The sequence below is a fragment of the Heterobasidion irregulare genome (assembly GCF_000320585.1).
Source record: "Heterobasidion irregulare TC 32-1 unplaced genomic scaffold scaffold_02, whole genome shotgun sequence".
NCBI lineage: Eukaryota > Fungi > Basidiomycota > Agaricomycetes > Russulales > Bondarzewiaceae > Heterobasidion > Heterobasidion irregulare.
In genome coordinates, this window is record NW_009258198.1 from 3,345,471 (window position 1) to 3,361,278 (window position 15,808).

At 54.0% G+C, this 15,808-nt stretch overlaps 6 protein-coding genes across 6 annotated transcripts; 4 read left to right on the plus strand and 2 right to left on the minus strand.

Moving 5' to 3' along the window:
* Positions 1-332: 332 nt before the first annotated feature.
* On the plus strand, positions 333-1,211 carry HETIRDRAFT_114799 (uncharacterized protein; the record flags this gene model as incomplete). Its single annotated transcript, XM_009544805.1, has 1 exon — positions 333-1,211. One exon carries the CDS (start codon positions 333-335, stop codon positions 1,209-1,211), a length of 879 nt encoding a protein of 292 aa, XP_009543100.1.
* A 1,240-nt stretch (positions 1,212-2,451) lies between these two features.
* Positions 2,452-4,301, minus strand: HETIRDRAFT_407973 (uncharacterized protein). Its single transcript, XM_009544806.1, has 5 exons — positions 4,240-4,301; positions 4,090-4,184; positions 4,007-4,034; positions 3,689-3,824; positions 2,452-3,501 (listed from the first exon to the last, which is right to left on the minus strand). Exons 1-5 carry the CDS (start codon positions 4,257-4,259, stop codon positions 2,707-2,709), a joined length of 1,074 nt encoding a protein of 357 aa, XP_009543101.1. The 5' UTR covers positions 4,260-4,301; the 3' UTR covers positions 2,452-2,706.
* A 2,413-nt stretch (positions 4,302-6,714) lies between these two features.
* Positions 6,715-8,057, plus strand: HETIRDRAFT_457743 (uncharacterized protein; the record flags this gene model as incomplete). The annotated part of the gene is made up of 1 exon (XM_009544807.1): positions 6,715-8,057. One exon carries the CDS (start codon positions 6,715-6,717, stop codon positions 7,684-7,686), a length of 972 nt encoding a protein of 323 aa, XP_009543102.1. The 3' UTR covers positions 7,687-8,057.
* Positions 8,058-8,407: 350 nt separating this feature from the next.
* Positions 8,408-9,480, plus strand: HETIRDRAFT_415287 (uncharacterized protein; the record flags this gene model as incomplete). The annotated part of the gene is made up of 2 exons (XM_009544808.1): positions 8,408-8,981; positions 9,041-9,480. 2 exons carry the CDS (start codon positions 8,408-8,410, stop codon positions 9,478-9,480), a joined length of 1,014 nt encoding a protein of 337 aa, XP_009543103.1.
* A 918-nt stretch (positions 9,481-10,398) lies between these two features.
* HETIRDRAFT_43825 (cytosolic Ca2+-dependent cysteine protease) lies at positions 10,399-12,640 on the plus strand (the record flags this gene model as incomplete). The annotated part of the gene is made up of 12 exons (XM_009543495.1): positions 10,399-10,478; positions 10,535-10,814; positions 10,888-10,961; positions 11,016-11,061; positions 11,116-11,222; positions 11,276-11,368; positions 11,422-11,567; positions 11,689-11,880; positions 11,939-12,022; positions 12,091-12,129; positions 12,198-12,418; positions 12,479-12,640. Coding segments are annotated over 12 exons (1,524 nt in total), but the record flags the coding sequence as incomplete, so codon positions are not given.
* An 81-nt stretch (positions 12,641-12,721) lies between these two features.
* Positions 12,722-15,773, minus strand: HETIRDRAFT_167442 (uncharacterized protein; the record flags this gene model as incomplete). Its single annotated transcript, XM_009544809.1, has 3 exons — positions 12,722-12,930; positions 14,503-14,911; positions 15,015-15,773. 3 exons carry the CDS (start codon positions 15,771-15,773, stop codon positions 12,722-12,724), a joined length of 1,377 nt encoding a protein of 458 aa, XP_009543104.1.
* Positions 15,774-15,808: the final 35 nt, after the last annotated feature.

A 15,808-nucleotide genomic window follows, 5' to 3' on the forward strand; every position in this document is an offset into this window, starting at 1 on the left:
CCCCAACTTCGAACAGCCACCACCCGACCTCATAGACGGACAGGAGGAATACGAAGTCGAAGAGATTCTTGACAAGAGGAAACGAGGACGCGGGTATCAATACCTAGTACACTGGAAAGGATATCCGAGCTCCGCGGACGAATGGGTCACGAGAGCAAACCTAGGGAACGCCAAAGAACTTTTGGAAGCATACGATACGCGACATCATAATCTACCATTACGGGCAGCCCTTGCAAACATCGGACAAACAAAATCAGAAACGTATAAAAACCCAAATTCAATCATTACAATTCCCCCATTCCTTCAATCACTCATTCATCCTCCCAACGAACATGCCTTCCAACGAATCCACCCACCTCTCTTCTGAGAACACTCTCATCGAACAAACGCCCTCCACCGACCCCTCCATTCCTTCGACCCCCGAGATGTCCGTAGTAGAAGAACGGTCCGTACCGTGGGACACAGACGAAGAACAAGCAGCGCGGGAGGCGGAAGAAGGATTCAGCGAGTACCTGGAAGGACTGGACGAGGACGAACGACGACAAGACGAGATGATCAGACTACTGACGGAGGATTTCGATAGACCTTCACCTTCCCACTCTCCCTCACCGCCCCCTCTGATCCGCGAAGCCAACGAAGGCGTCATCTTTCCGGATAGAGAAACTTATCTCACGACCCCCGTTGCGTATATGATGGGACTTATCGAGGGGACGCCTAACACAGAATTTGTGTCAGGACCGACCAGACCGGAGATTCAGAGGGCGTTGGAGATTTTAGAGGAAGAAAGGAGTTTTGTCCGACACGCACAGCGAGCTCTGCAGATCCGAGAGGGCACGATCATCGCCCGTATTAACGCTGGAGAGCGAAAACTCATGGGCTTGCAGAATCTTCGAGACTCCTTTCACCCCGCCGACGACCCCACTCCCTCCACCGAGTATCACATGCCTACCACGGCTGTGGTATCTCGTGCCTCGTCTACGGCCTCAAATGGCGCTCCGCTTCGCCCAATGCCGGGGACCTACCCCACGAGAACCGACAGGGAACGAGGTGTATATCGATTCACACCTGTCTCCCCCCGCATTCACCTTCTTCCCGCGCCCCCCGGCCTCATCCGTCCTTCGCTACGAACCCGACCCCCTCCCCCCTTCACTGAATACGACTCCAGCGAGTCCGACACCGCGCCCGTTATACTCCGTCCTCGTGGAGCTTAAACGACAGACGCCCTCGTCCGGTATGACGTAAAACTGCCGGGGCAAACGACGGTTCGAATCCGTTGGGCCGGTACCCACTGCCATGATGAGAAGAGGGACTCGGCTCTAGAACGCAGTCCCCGCATGGTTGGTAACGAGGTGGGGTATCATGACGTCCGTACTCAAGGGCTATCGCGTCATGACTCGACTGTGGGCAGCGAGAATATGTGCCCTAAGTATTATTTTGTACGACTCGGACTACGCGCATTGCTTATGTTTTTCCTGAACTTTTACTTACCGTCTCTGGCACTGACGGCCTAGAGGGGGGGGTAATGTTACGAAACGTTTCACCTATGCTTACTCACCTCTTCCCACCTTCTTGATAAGGACTCGTAGGACCTTTCTCCCGACTATACCTCGCGTTCCCGCTCCACTGATACTTGGTCCGTGCATCTGCTTGTACATATTTATAGATACTGCGGCGCAGGATGGAAGCCCTAGGCTATCCACTTCTGTCCAATCTAAGAACTGCTGTTCACACAGTCTTCTCTGATTGCAAGACACTAGTCTGATCAGTCCCGATCACCCTCCCAAATCCTCTTGTGTTATTTGTGGCCTAGGATCCTCTCGTCCCGAACAGCCGTTCGTGACAACATCCACTCACAGGGTGGACAACCCTGTAGGCAAGCCTGCTGCCAATTTAGTACCATTGTCAAATGGAGGGCCTCTGACATTGGAGCCTGCGGAAACCAAAGCAAGGTCGAAGGGCCTTATGAGCTTGAGCTTGAGTATGGAAGACAGTCCAACACAAGCCAGTCCAAGCCCACCTTTGTGGTGATTGTGGAGAGGTATGCATGACTTCTCTTGCCTGCTCTTGCCCTTCCCTTTCTTTTGCCCCTCTCTACACCTCTTTTCAATGTTTCACACCTTACACAGCTTCTGCAACATCATTATCGATCATCTTTGTTGACCTTCCCTTTCACAGTGCCTCTCTTCACTTTGTGCTGGTTTCTTGTGTGCTCGGATCAACGAGGGACCCATGTACTGATAGGTTATGGCTGTTTGGACACTAAGGCTGATGCAGTCTCTTTCTTTGCAGGACTCTGTGAGCTCCTGCGGTCGATCCGACTCGACACTGCCATGCGTTACTGACTAGAGTTAGCTAGTTATTATGTAAAGCAGGCTTCATTGAGCTCTCACCTTCGTGCGGACCATCTTACTTGTACTTTTTTGTGAGCCTTGCAGCTTGCAGTCGCATGTAACTGTTGGGTACCTCTGTTATTATTTTTTGCATTGACCAACCTTTCTGGTTGTCAATAATTCCCGGCCGAGTATATAGTGCTCAACCTGCCATGGCGGATTTTGAATGTCTCCTACACATCCTACATTCACACATTCAACAAATGACAGAATATCTCAGGAGTGGGGCACTTGGCAGAATAACTCTCAGAGAACAACGTTGTATGTGAAAATAGCACCGACCGAAACGTCCATCACACGTCCATCATCAACTCACCTAACGTCCACCTACTTGGGGGTTCCTCCTTCCACGACCTCCGCCTCTTCTGCCATACCCGCCCCACCCACCAACATACGCACCAGGCCCCATAAGCCCCACTCCGCCCGGCTCGCCAAACGTTGCCACGTTTTTCTCTCTCTCCTCTTCCCTCCTGTTCCTTCCACTACCCCTTCCTCTTCCGCCGCGGCCACCACCCTGCGGCGCAAGGCCCTGCGTAGACGAGGACAACGAGTCGAAGAAAGATTTGCTTGGGTTGTAGGCCTTCTCCTCTTCCTCTGTCGGTTTCTCCTTCGCTTCAACATCCCCGCTGTCTTGTAAGGTCGTCTTCTCTTCGTCAGAAGCCGAAGTGCCCTTGGCCTTGGGGCTCTTGCTATTATTACCAGCAAGAGCAGACTTGTCGAACCGAGCATTGGATCCGGCGAAGTCAAAGTCCGTACTTGGTACGCGCAGATCACCGGCTTTGATTTCGGCTCTTCCACCAGCGCCACCACCACGTCTGCCGCCGCGCGCACCATTAGCTACACGAAGATCACCAAGAGCACGCTCCACAGTCTCGAGAGACGCGGCAGCAGAGTTCAATCCACCACTACGTCGTCCATCATTACTTGCTACGCCATTACTGGGACCAGCTGCCCGGTTCCCATTTGGTGGTTGAGCTATCTCAGGTTGTTGCGGTCGCGGTGCGTAGGGCTGTTGCTGCAAAGGTTGTTGGATGACTGGTGGAAGCTGGCCTGGCTGGAATCCAGGCTGTCCATAGGGCGCATATGTACCGTTCACTGCCGGTGCTGATGCCTAATAATACATGAGTTACATGTCGAGGTATCCAAAAGATGACGTGAGATGGATGAGATCAGAAGGAAGGCAACGGGATATCCACACGGTTTTGCGCTCTCGGTCAAGACAAGACATGCTTGCTTACATCCGTTATTGGTTTCATCACCAGAAAAGAGACATGATATTAATACAAGAGACAGCTTACCCCAAGGACGGCCGGATCGTCGTGTACGCTTCTTCGAGGCGCAGGCTCGTCAACAGCCAGGTCCTTCACTTCTGAAGCTCGGAAGATGATGTACTGATATGGCTCTTGCACTGGTGGTATAAACTCGGCTGATGGTCTGCGGTGAGCATGTTTGTATCAGCAAGACGTAAACGGAAATGTAGGACGACGAAAAGATCAGAAGGAAGGCAACGGAAACATCCACACGGTTTTGCGCTCTCGGACGATAGAGCCGTAGCTCATTTACATCCGGTATTGATTCATCAAGCAACGACGTGTCGCAAAAAAACTGAAACATACCGTCGTGACTCAGTGCCCATGGAGAACACTAGGCCCCACCATCAGTCGCAATTAGTGATGCGATCACGGCAAAGGAAACACACCGTTCGAAAGCTGAATAGTCGATGCCTGCGGGTCGATCCCCGCCAGGATGCCACGGTACCGCACATCTGAATGAGAAATCAAAGAGATAGGTTTTCTACACTGAGCCTCGTCAACGGAGGGTCAAAAGACCACGTAGGCACTTTACGAACCCAATAAAAGACATAGCCATGGTTGCAAAAAGTTGGAGGAAACAGAGATGTGGAGAATGAGGATGGTGAGAGGAGAGAAAAGTAAGAGAGAAACGAGCAACGCGTCGAATTGCCTACATTCGGTTTCAAACTCCGTTCACTCCCGCCACTCGATTCACACCTTGGCACTGGTACGCTTATGTTCAATCGGGGCTCAGGCTAGTAGAAACAAACTATGAAATTGGGTATAAGATGACAGGCTTGTACACTGGTAAGTGCACAAGGTAATTTTGGGAGGGGTATTATGGTACGGGTAAGCACCAGATGATTTTTACATGCTACTGAGCGACCATTTTGTTCAAAGGTGATACCTGCGCGGCTGACAAGCGTTTTGGCAGAATATGGCTAGGTAAAAATTATCATACCGCTTCATGTGAAGGGCGTACCTGACTTAAATTTCTCATCCTATAATGGTACGGAGGGGGGCTGAGGCCACCCGGAGTAGGGCACGGCGCCAAATACGCCTGCAGATTCGCGCTGAGCTTCTCATCCCCCTCAGCTAGGGCCTCTGCAGTAATATCATCGGTCTTGTTTTCAGCGGTTGTCAATGATTCTTGTGTAATTTTAGAATCCTGGTGAGGCTCTCGTCAGCGGGTATCTAAGCGACTGCACGGACCGCAAAACTCAAACACTGAGGTTTAGTCGACGTCGACCTTTCCTGCACTTTTTGGAATTGTGATCCCTCTTGCATAGCGTTTTGAGGTAATGAAGATTACAGGAGTTGCGAGGTAACGGCAAGAGGAAGGGGAAATATCGAGGCGCACAACCGCTGGCAAGTCTGGAAGCAGCACTGTAACGCGCTAGTGGGTAGATGGTGTTCGAGTGCGGGCAAATTCCGAGATGATGTAGATGCAGAGGCAGAGAGGATGCTGGTTTTTATTTATGCTTCGACAAAGACTCGATGGCGAAGTGGGAATTGCCACAGTGTGCGACATGGATCTAGATAAAAGACAAAGGCAAGCAAATCGGAGGACACCCCTTTGGCCTCATGGCTCTTTGGAAAGGTCTAGAGGAAGTGATAATCCATCAGTGCAGTTCTAATCGTGATAACGGACATGTAGCCCTCTTACCATCGTGGATCTGCTGCCGGCGCTGATCCTAGTGACCTAATCGTTCACAACGGAGACCATCGCGCGCCGGCGTGGAAATACATACGGCGTCCGTCTGCTTCCTCGAGCTCTTTATGGTATTACATACCTCCTTAATTGGGAAACAATACATACCACCCTTGCCGGCGAAGGTGCTTATTTTCAACCTGGTCTGACTGTCTATGGGCAACAACGGGCGAGCTTCTGACTCCGTCGCGCCCATAGATAGAGCATCACTTTGGACCGATTTAAAGTGAAGGTGCGCTAGAGCTTCAAGGTCTCTCAGCGACAGACTCACATATGCCAATCGTCTTGTGATCATCGGAAAAAGTGGGGAGGTTGGGGGTATAACTCCATCTATATCGTCCCATCTTCCATCACATGAGGCCGAATGTCGGGCATCAGAACGCTTGGATTACGCCCCCATCCTATGACAGGGTGGAACAAACTAGTCATGATGTGCGCCAACGGCTGAGCCTTGCCATCGAAGAAAGGGGGGGTGGGTGTTGAACGTTGAACAATGGCGCATACCAGAAGGGAAGATGGGGTTTTCGCCTAAAGGATTTCTAGGGTGCTTGCACTCACTGATAATGAGTCCGAATGGAGGCAAGGCAAATCGGCACGAAACGTCCTCGCGATTCAAGTGAAGGGAACACGGTTCTCGGATATGCTGAGTTTCCCGGATCCGTCCCAGGACTCTTAAATGGCGTTATAGGAAGAAAAAATTGAACATCAACCTTACTATGTGTTGCATAGCATCTATCAAGCCAAAGATGGATGAACTGGTATTTATCGGTCAGTATCGAGCGCGGGAAGGTAACTTGAGGAAAACCAGGTGAAAACTTGGGTGTTTATTTTTTCTGAAAATACAGGAGGTGAGAGTAACAGTATCGAAAGCTGCACGGGCCAGTAAACTGTCCCGCTACTTCTATTGCCTGCACCGTCGTCAGTCTCTGAAATCGATATCCACTTGGATCAGGTAAATTCGTATTCTCACCAATCGAGACAATGCACTACTCGAAGCACGAAGCCCAACTTCTGTCCCGTCTGAATAGCGCCAACAATCTCAGTCAAGGACAGAGCTGGAAAGCTACTAGGAGGACATGCCGCGTTAAATCGAAGAGTCATCCGCAATGACACATCCGCTTGTCTCAGAACTTCCCGCACATCGATGCCGCCGACTCAAACATGCTGACGTCCGCCCTTCATCTTCCTCCATGCTTGAATGCTGTCCTGGACCTCACAGCCTGCTCCAATGTCTTAGCCTCGCGATGTATATAAGGGCAATGATATGAGCCAAAAAGTCTCCCCCCTCCTTTTCCTCTCACCCCCACCTCCTGCACTCATCATGAGCTTGAGCTTCAGTGCTATTCTTCCGATATTCACTGGAAAGACCATCGACAATGGCGCTCTCCTTCTCACAGAGCGCTTGGGCTCGGGAGGTACGGCTGTTGTTTACCGCGCGGTTGATACCACCTCCCCTCGTCGTCAGGAATACGCCGTAAAATGTCTCCTCAGGCGAGACTCGCACACTTCTGCAGGGGTGTCCCAAATCCGCGAAATTGCCTTGCATTTGGCCGTCTCCACCCATCCCAACGTCATAAACATTCACCGGCTGGTAACGGAGGAGTTCTACCACTTCGTCATCATGGATCTCTCCACAGATGGTGATATGTTCGACGCTATCTCGACTCGTCATGTGTATCAGGGGAATGACAAGCTCGTCAAATCTGCGTTCACCCAGATCATCGATGCCGTTGAGGAATGCCATTCGCGAGGGATTGCACACCGCGACATCAAGCCAGATAACATTCTCTGCTCCAAGGATGGCTCACAACTCTGGCTTTCTGATTTCGGACTTGCTACTACTGAGACGACGACGAATATGTGTGGTCTCGGTAGCTCCTATTACATAAGTCCAGGTTGGTCTACTTTTTTCGACTTTCTGCATCACGCACTGATCCGCCCCTATGTGTCCCAAGAGGGCCTTGGGAACGAATACGCCGAAAATGGGTTCTCGACGCAGCGGGCCGACATCTGGTGTCTCGGGATCGTTCTGATCAACATGCTCACAGCAATTGATCCTTGGAACTTTGCGCACGATAATGACCCCCTTTTCCGTGCCTTCCTCGCGGACCCCGATCATCTTTCAAAGCTGCTCCCTATTTCAAGAGAGGCCCTCGACCTCCTTCAACGTATCCTTACTGTGAACCCCGACGATCGCATATCCCTCCCTGAGCTTCGTGACAATATCGCAAGAATCACAACATTTTTCCCAATGAAGACTGACACGTCCTCAGAAACAACATCAGGTGTGTAAATGTCTCTCCGTTGCACTAAGTATGGCTTTATTCATCTAGAAGCTGTAGACGGTGGATTTACGAGCTCATCTGAATCCGCATCCGACTCTGACGGGCCTTGCACACCTGGGTCAAGTTTTGACCCTCGTTTTCCTCAAGCAACACGTCTCATGCCGGATATTCCTCTGAGTGACCCTCGGAAAGGTCCTGTTTATCTTCTCCGTCGTGCGATCCGGCGGTGGAGGGCCTCATAGAGTTCTGTTCTTCTTGCTGTATTACTTATTTATCAGTCTGCGACTTGACTCACGTGTTTTTTTTCATACCCTTCGGATACCCTCACAACTGTATCAATAGCCACATATATCCAATAGAAATTACGACCTTTATGTCCAAATCTCACAGAGAATCCTCCAAAATCCAAAATCCATCGTAGCCTTGCAAGCTCGCTGTCTCGTCCACGTCGGGCCATCATGTGATCTAGGTTGCACACCCAACGTCTCGTGACTCGCTCATGTCTCGGAAGCCTCGAGCTCTGGGCCTGGCGTCGACCCGCCCCTAGCCTTCTTAGCAGCATCCGAGACAAGTAGGAAATGGAATGTTGGCCAATTGCGGCAGAAAAGTGATAAACCCCAGTTCACAGAGAATGTGAGGCTCATCACTCTCTCTCTCCTACTTTCTTACTCTCTTCTGCGTTGATCGCAAATACTCACATCATCCCCACACACTCGCCTTCGTCTTTCTATGTCCTCCCCAATCTCAGACCTTCCTGATTTTACCGGGGAAATCATCGACAATGGCAGCCTTCACTTCCTAAGATGTCTCGGTTCTGGAGGCTCTGGCGTCGTCTACCTGGCTGTAGATGCCAACGCTGCTGGTACTCCCAAGGAATACGCCGTTAAGTGTATGCTTAAACTCGACCCTCTCGACGACCAAACCTTCGCGCAGATTCGCGAGATAGCATTGCATATAGCAGTGTCTGACCATCCCAACATCATCTCTATTCATCGCATAGTCTACGATGAAAGATACCTTTTCATCGTGATGGATCTCTGCGAGGCCGGTGATCTATACGATGCTATTCTTATCCGAAAGGTCTACCGAAACAACGATGAGCTGGTGAAGCTGGCCTTCACCAAGCTCATTGATGCCGTCGCGGCGTGTCATAACGACGGCATATACCATAGAGATATCAAGCCAGAGAATATCCTGTGTTCCCAAGATGGTTCCGAGCTCTGGCTCGCAGACTTCGGAATCGCCACTACCAATATCATCATTCCCATCAACAACGGTGGTACCACATACTATATGAGTCCTGGTGAGTAACTCTGAGTCTCCGTCTTCGTTGCAATGCATGTTCACCCCTGAACACTTCAGAGTGTCATCGAAATGAATATTCTCGTAGGGGGCTCTCGCCTGAACACTGCGATATATGGGCACTTGGCATCATTCTTTTGAACTTTCTGACGAGCAGTAATCCATGGCTTGTTGCCCACCCAAGCGATGGGGACTTTAATAACTTCTTCAAGGAACCTGATTATCTACGCACACTCTTCCCAACCATTTCGATACAAGCAAACGCTCTCCTTCGTCGCATACTCGTGATGAACCCCTATGAGCGCATCTCGCTGGATGAGTTGCGTAAGGAGGTGGCATTGATTGGCACATTCTTCACGACAGACCGCCTGCCCGTGACCAGTAACAGTTGTTCCACCGCCTGCTCGAGCATAGAGGCTATCACCCCTGAGCCGTTCACGACCCAAGCAGACGTAGATATTGAGGAGCTGCAAAAGGCCTTGCTTAATTTAGCGTATTAAGCCTCCTACATACTGAGAATAATAATAAACGTGTTCTCGATGTCCTTAGGGTGTCTCAAGGAGTATACATCTAGCTATCAAAGGACCAGTGCGCTTTGAATCGGTGTCAATGGGACTATTAGCCTGCAATGCTGAGATTTTTTCCCACCCATCACGGTTTTCGCGCCGTCGCCGAGTGATTCAAACCAACTTCTTCCTGCTACCGTCCCACACGCCTGGAAGTTCCGCTACTAATATCGCTCTAACTCGACTGAAATTCTTATCATGAGCTGATCGTGCAGACAGACCACCTATGTTCCGAGAGCGTCCCGAACTCGAAATAAAACTACTCACCTTCGACTTCTCGAGGAGGTCGACTGGATACTCCAGCTGAAGTGAAGCTTCGCGCCCAGTTCCAAAACTCTATTATCGCATTCTAACTTCTAATAGCGTCGTGTCGGCATCATCCCGCACAACTTCTTGCTAGTATGTCCAAGAAAGCTGGCAAGGAATCACCATCAATCCTCGAGCGCTTTCTGCAATGGCGTGTCATCTTCGAAGCGCTCCAGAGCGCTCGGCTGTAGTATGATTACACGGCTTCGTGTCTATTGAAGTGGTAGGTGATGATTGATCGGCATCTCGTCGCGCCTATCCAGAGTTCGTAGGTACATTGACATTTCTATACGTGCCTGATCCGGTTTAGCTCCTCTCATCACCGAGTAGTTATAAAAGGGTCGTCTGCTCGAAGATGGCATCGAATAATTCATCATGCTCGGCCGTCTACTCCAATACAATGCCCAGAAGGGCATTCAACCTGAAGGGCGCGCCAAGTCTCCACTAAACCGCCCGATGGAGTTTGACCAGCCCAAAGAGAAAGCGGTGGGGTCGTCTATGATTTAGTCGGGCGCTACGCTGACGACGCCGTTTTTACTGTCTCAGGGTTTGCTCGTAACTGAGGAGTTCGAAAAAGCAGTCAGAGAATGCGAGGCTGAAGTGGCCAGACTCGCAAAAGAGTGCCAGTTCGTCTGTCTTCATGCATATTCTTGTATCAGACAAACTGATCATTCGAGTCAAGGCGTCAAAACCGTCGCTACAGAGACCGGTCGTTTGACATGTACGATGATCGCGATAGGTGTTTGTTTGGTCTTACTAGGCCCGTGGATACCAACGGAAACGTGACTTTGACCCCATCTGATGTGCTGCGTGCGACGCAAATATTCGAGAAACCCCAGTTTTTCATCGACGGGGCGTCTTCTGGCGATATCGTCCAAGGCGCATTGGGGGACTGCTGGTTCCTGAGCGCTTTGGCGATGGTGGGCACTGTACAAGGATTGATTGAAAAGATCTGTGTTGCAGTACGTGACGTTCTTCTCCTCCACATTGACTCGTGTTGATCTATTTCCGCGTGCTGGTCAATCGGCTTGACAGCAAGATGAGAAGTTCGGAATTTACGGATTTGTATTTTTCAAGGAATCGGGATGGGTCAGTGTTGTGATTGACGAGTGAGTGCCTGCTGTCACTTTTCAAGGGTCCATATCTCATACGTCATGTTCAAGCCTCCTTTTTTCCGGTATCCCGAAATATGAGTCTTTAACTGACCAGGTCCGTTCCATACAGTCTGGGTTGAATCTTATTCTAATCAATAGTCTTTACCAGGCGCGAGCCATGCACAAAGAGAACAGGGATTTGTATAATAGGACGGCTCGTATGGGCCAGAAATCGCTCTACTTTGGAAGCTCTGGAACCGAGAACGAAACCTGGGTGTAGGCTGCCTGTTAATATCTCATGAACAGATCCAATCTTACTAGCCCTGTAGAGCCCTCATCGAAAAAGCCTACGCCAAATTGAACGGAGACTTCATGGCCTTGGAAGGCGGACACGCACGAGAAGCTGTTGAAGATCTCACTGGGTTTGTCGCAGTCGCGGTTTGTGCTTCAAGAACTAATTTATTTTTGAATTTAGAGGAGTCTCCAGCTTGTATGCTGTGCCCGACATATTCGATATAGACCAGTTCTGGACAGAAGAATTAATGCATGTTAACGAGGACAGATTATTTGGGTGCTTTGTTGACTCGGATGGTGGTAACGGCAACCCTCTCAACGGTGAGTGTGTTGGCGTGTGAACGGCGCAGTCTGAATGTCAATCTTTGGAATGCTTTAAGGTATACTGCGAAGTAAGCTCCATCGACCTGATCTCTCATATTCTACCCACTTACGCCGTGTCCATCAGATCATGCATACTCTATCATCCGGGCCATGGTGGTAAACGGAAAGCGGTTTCTGAAGATTCGTAACCCATGGGGTGACACCGAGTGGACAGGAAGGTGGTCTGACGGCTCCAAAGAATGGACGAAAGAGTGGCTTGATGCACTGCCCGAGCTCGGACACAAGTTCGGCGACGACGGGGAGTTTTTGATGGAGTGTGAGTGCTGCGACTCTTTCATCGTTGCCTTACTGATCTGCGTCTATTGGGAATTTAGATTCTGATTTCCTGTCCGTATGGACTGCCATCGAGCGCGTGCGGCTTTTCGACTCGACATGGGCCATGAGCTCTCACTGGTTGTGTGTCACTGGGCGCCCTCTCCGAAGCACGTAGCCCACGCATCGTGCCCAACGTCCGCAATCTCACCAGCTTTCTTTCCAGGCGCTTGGAGCTTCGGCGATGTCTCGTGTATGTCCCGCACCCTCAGCCCTCTTCCACCTTGCACTCCTGCACTTACTCCGAACACCCCATCCCAGTCACAATCAACATATCATCCCTAACGCCCGCCGTCATCGTCCTCGCGCAGGTTGACACCCGCTCGTACGCGGAGATCGCAGGGCCCTACCGCTGGTCGCTCGAGTTTGCGCTCTACAAAAAGGGCGAGTCGGAGCCGATCGGCCGGTCGGTGCACGATCGCCTGTACGGGAGGAGTGTGCAGATGGAGCTCGACCTCGAGGAAGGCGATTACGTCGTCCACGTACGCGCATGTCCCCCTTCACTCGTTCGAGCCTCAGGTGTGATTATTGCCGCATTTCAGGTGCGATTCGACAGGACGGTGCTCAGAACAAACGGCCAGATCAACGATGTCCTCGACGGTGCCAATTCGCGAAAGGCGGCGCAGAAGCTGGCGAGCGCGCTGCAGAGCGAGAGCATCGCTTCTAGTGAGCTTCCTCGCCTGACTGGTTCTGTCATTCACTGATGCACCGAAACCAGACTTTAGCCCCGCGTCTGTCTTGTTCCCCGGTCTATCCGCTGGGGTGATGCTGATCGAAGCCTGTCCTCAGAACCCAAACAAACTTGCTTCCCATCCCCGAAGACCTGCTCGCAGGCAAGAGCCTCGCCGAGCTCGAAGAAGCGCTTGCGAAAGCCGCAGAAAGTGATACAGACGAAGGCGAGGGCCCAACTGACGACGCGCCTGCCTCGCCCACGGCCAGCGTGGCACCAGCGACTCTCCCCACAATTGAGGCTGAGCCTGAGATGCGTGCGAGCGCGCCGGTCGTGGAAGAGCACACGGCGGGAGAGGAGAAGGGCGCCGACGCCGCTGAACAGAGCACGCCTCTCGCCGCCGAGGCCGTCCACGTCGGATACGGCTGTGACAACTGCAAGGTCAGCCGGCTCTCCTCCTACCCTGCACGCCGCCCGGATCGTCGCTGACTTGCCACGCCCGCTCTGAACCACAGAAGCGCCCGATCAGAGGGCCGCGGTATCGCTGCACGTCGTACGTACGCGACTCACCCCGCCCAATCGCGCGCTGACGTCTCTTCATTTTTCCTGTTCTCTCCTTCCTGCTGTCACTTGTATGACCACGCAGCCCGGCGTGTCAGGACTTCGACCTGTGCCAGAGCTGCCTGGACCTGAACGTCCACGACCAGGAGCACCCCCTCCTGCGCATCCACGTCGCCCTCCCCGCGCGCGCGTGCCCTCTCCCAGACGCCGCCGACCCGCCTCGCCCCGCCACGCCGCGCGTGGACATGAGCACCGTACGTCCTCGCGAGCCACCTCCAGGCACCGACCTAACCGCCGACGCTGACGCGCCTTCGCTCGCTCGCTCGCTCGATCCGCGTCCGCTTGTTCGCGCGCGCGCACACGGCAGCCGCTCGTCGAGAAGGAGCGCACGGACGATGACGTCACGCTCGGGCTCAAGGTGTACACGAAGCGCACGGCGACCGCGACGGTCAAGGGCCAGCTGCGGCAGACGCCCGTCGCGCAGCTGCGCCGCCTCGCGCCGCGCCACTCCCCCGCCCCCACACCTGCGCTCGCGCCCGTGGTCGAGATCGCGATCTGACCCGCACGCCGGTCCTGTACATATATACATCCTGTACGATGTACATACATCTAGTACGCATGTGATTTCTCGAGATACAGCTGCACTTCGTTCGCTCGCTCGCGGACCGACGCTGGTATGTACGATGGAGTGCCACCGTGGACACAGCCATAGCCATGGCCATGACCGTTGCCGTCGGTCGTCATTACAAGGTGGGCCCGGGGCGAACCATCGGGCGCGACAATAATAAGTACTACTACTACTACTATTGTACAGGTACGTCCGGCGTTCGACACGCATTCGGCGGAGGCAGAACGGGCGGGGCGGGGCGGGGCGGGGCGGGGCGGGGTGGGACGGAGATAAGCGGGACATGGCAGGACGCCGAAGATGACGTCGGAGGCGAGGGGGAGAAAGAGAGCACGCTTTTAAGACCAGACCCAGTTGCCCGAACACCTGCCGAACGCGAACCGACGCGCCGCGAGCGAAACAAACGTAGCAAACACAGCACGACGAGAAAGAAAAAGAGAAAGAGAAGGAAAAAAGGCAAAAGAAATGATAAAGAAACACTAATTCCGCCACCCCCGCCTGTCCGCCACCCCCCCCCCCCCCCCACCCCCCCCCCCCCCCCCACCCCCGCGCCCGCCCTGCACCGCACCGACGCACGCCACAGCAGTAGCGACGACAACGACGGCCCTACCCCCGCTCTAGCCGCCCGACGACGCCCTCCGCCTCGCCCATCGCCTGCCCAAGCTCCGGATCAATATTATTCTTCTGCTCGCCCTGCACCCCCTGCAGATGTGGATCGATCGCGTCTGCACCCGTCGCGCCCGCCCCCGAAGACTGCTGCTGCTGTTGTTGCTGTTGCTGTTGCTGTTGCTGCGCTTGTGTCTGCGGCGCGCCGCCGCGCGCGTCCGGGGCGAAGCGGAACGGCGAAGGCGCGACGAGCGGACGGTGGAAGCGCGCGCGGAAGTCGTTTGGTGCGTGCGCGTGTGCCACCGCCGCTGCCGCTGCGGCGGCGGCAGCAGCAGCGGAGGAGGAAGAGGAAGAGGAGGGTTCGGTGGCGTATGGCGGAGCAGAGTCGGAGAGGGGGAGGCCCTGGGGCGGGTAGGGCGCGGAGGTGGCTGGCTCGGCGAGTGAGTGGGGGCCATCGGGGCCCTTGTTGGGGCCGCCTGGGGCGACCTGGTGCTGTGCATAGTGCATGCGGCGCTGTACGCAAGAATGCAATGGAAAAAAAATAGAAATACAAAAAAAAAACAAGTCAGGGGCGGGCCGAGGGTGGACGGTGGCGAGGCTGTGCAGCGGGACGCACCTGGTGGTCCCACTGATCCCATGCCTGTGCGATGAAGGGCTGGATAGAGGCGAGCTCCTCGTTGGTCATGTTGAGTGTGCGGAGGAGGTGCTGCTTAAGGAGCGGCGCGCAGGAGAAGGACAGGAGGAGGGTGGTAGCGAACATCTGTCCGCCGACCATCTGGTCCTGGGGGAAGGGCGGCTCGTGCGGGGGCCCAGCGAGGGGGTGCGGGTGCTGAAGGTTGTGCGGGAGGACGGGGTCGTAGGGGTCGTCGGGCTGGACGCGGTACGGGGAGTCGTCGAGGCCAGGCATGAGGTCGTTCCCCATGTCGAGGCCGAGCTCGCGGAGCTTCTTCTGCTTGACGAGGGCGCGGTGCTTGCGCTGGCGCTCGCGAGCGGCGGTGCGCACGCGCTCGCGGCGGGCGAGCTCGTCGGCGGTGAGGCCTGCGCCGATGGGGTAGTCGTCGGCGGAGGGCGGGGCGGAGGGCGGGGGCGGGTGTTGCTGCTGCTGGAGGGCCTGCGGGTGTTGCTGCTGCTGTTGCTGATGTTGTTGTTGTTGCTGCTGCTGCTGCGAGTGAGGATGCTGCTGCTGGTGTGCGAGGACGAGGAAGTGGTGGTTGGCGTTGCGGTCACGCTCGCGCTTGCGGCGCTGCCGCTCTGCAGCCTTCTCGCGTTTCTGCCTCTGGCTCGGCGACTCGTTCTCGCGCGCGCGCTTGCGCGTCGACGCGGGCATTGGCGGGAGCAGCGGGGGCGCAGGCAGGGACTGTGGCGACGGGTCCATCAACAACGCGGGCGACGTTCTCCTCGACTGTTAGC

What these genes read in the sequence shown, in the direction of transcription:
- HETIRDRAFT_407973 (XM_009544806.1), bottom strand. Translation starts at nt 4,259, where the DNA reads ATGGCTATGTCTTTTATTGG. An exon ending in ATGGGCACTGAGTCACGACG is followed by an intron (nt 3,825 to 4,006) that starts GTATGTTTCAGT and finishes TGCTCACCGCAG; the next exon opens with ACCATCAGCCGAGTTTATAC. An exon ending in ACGATCCGGCCGTCCTTGGG is followed by an intron (nt 3,502 to 3,688) that starts GTAAGCTGTCTC and finishes ATGTATTATTAG; the next exon opens with GCATCAGCACCGGCAGTGAA.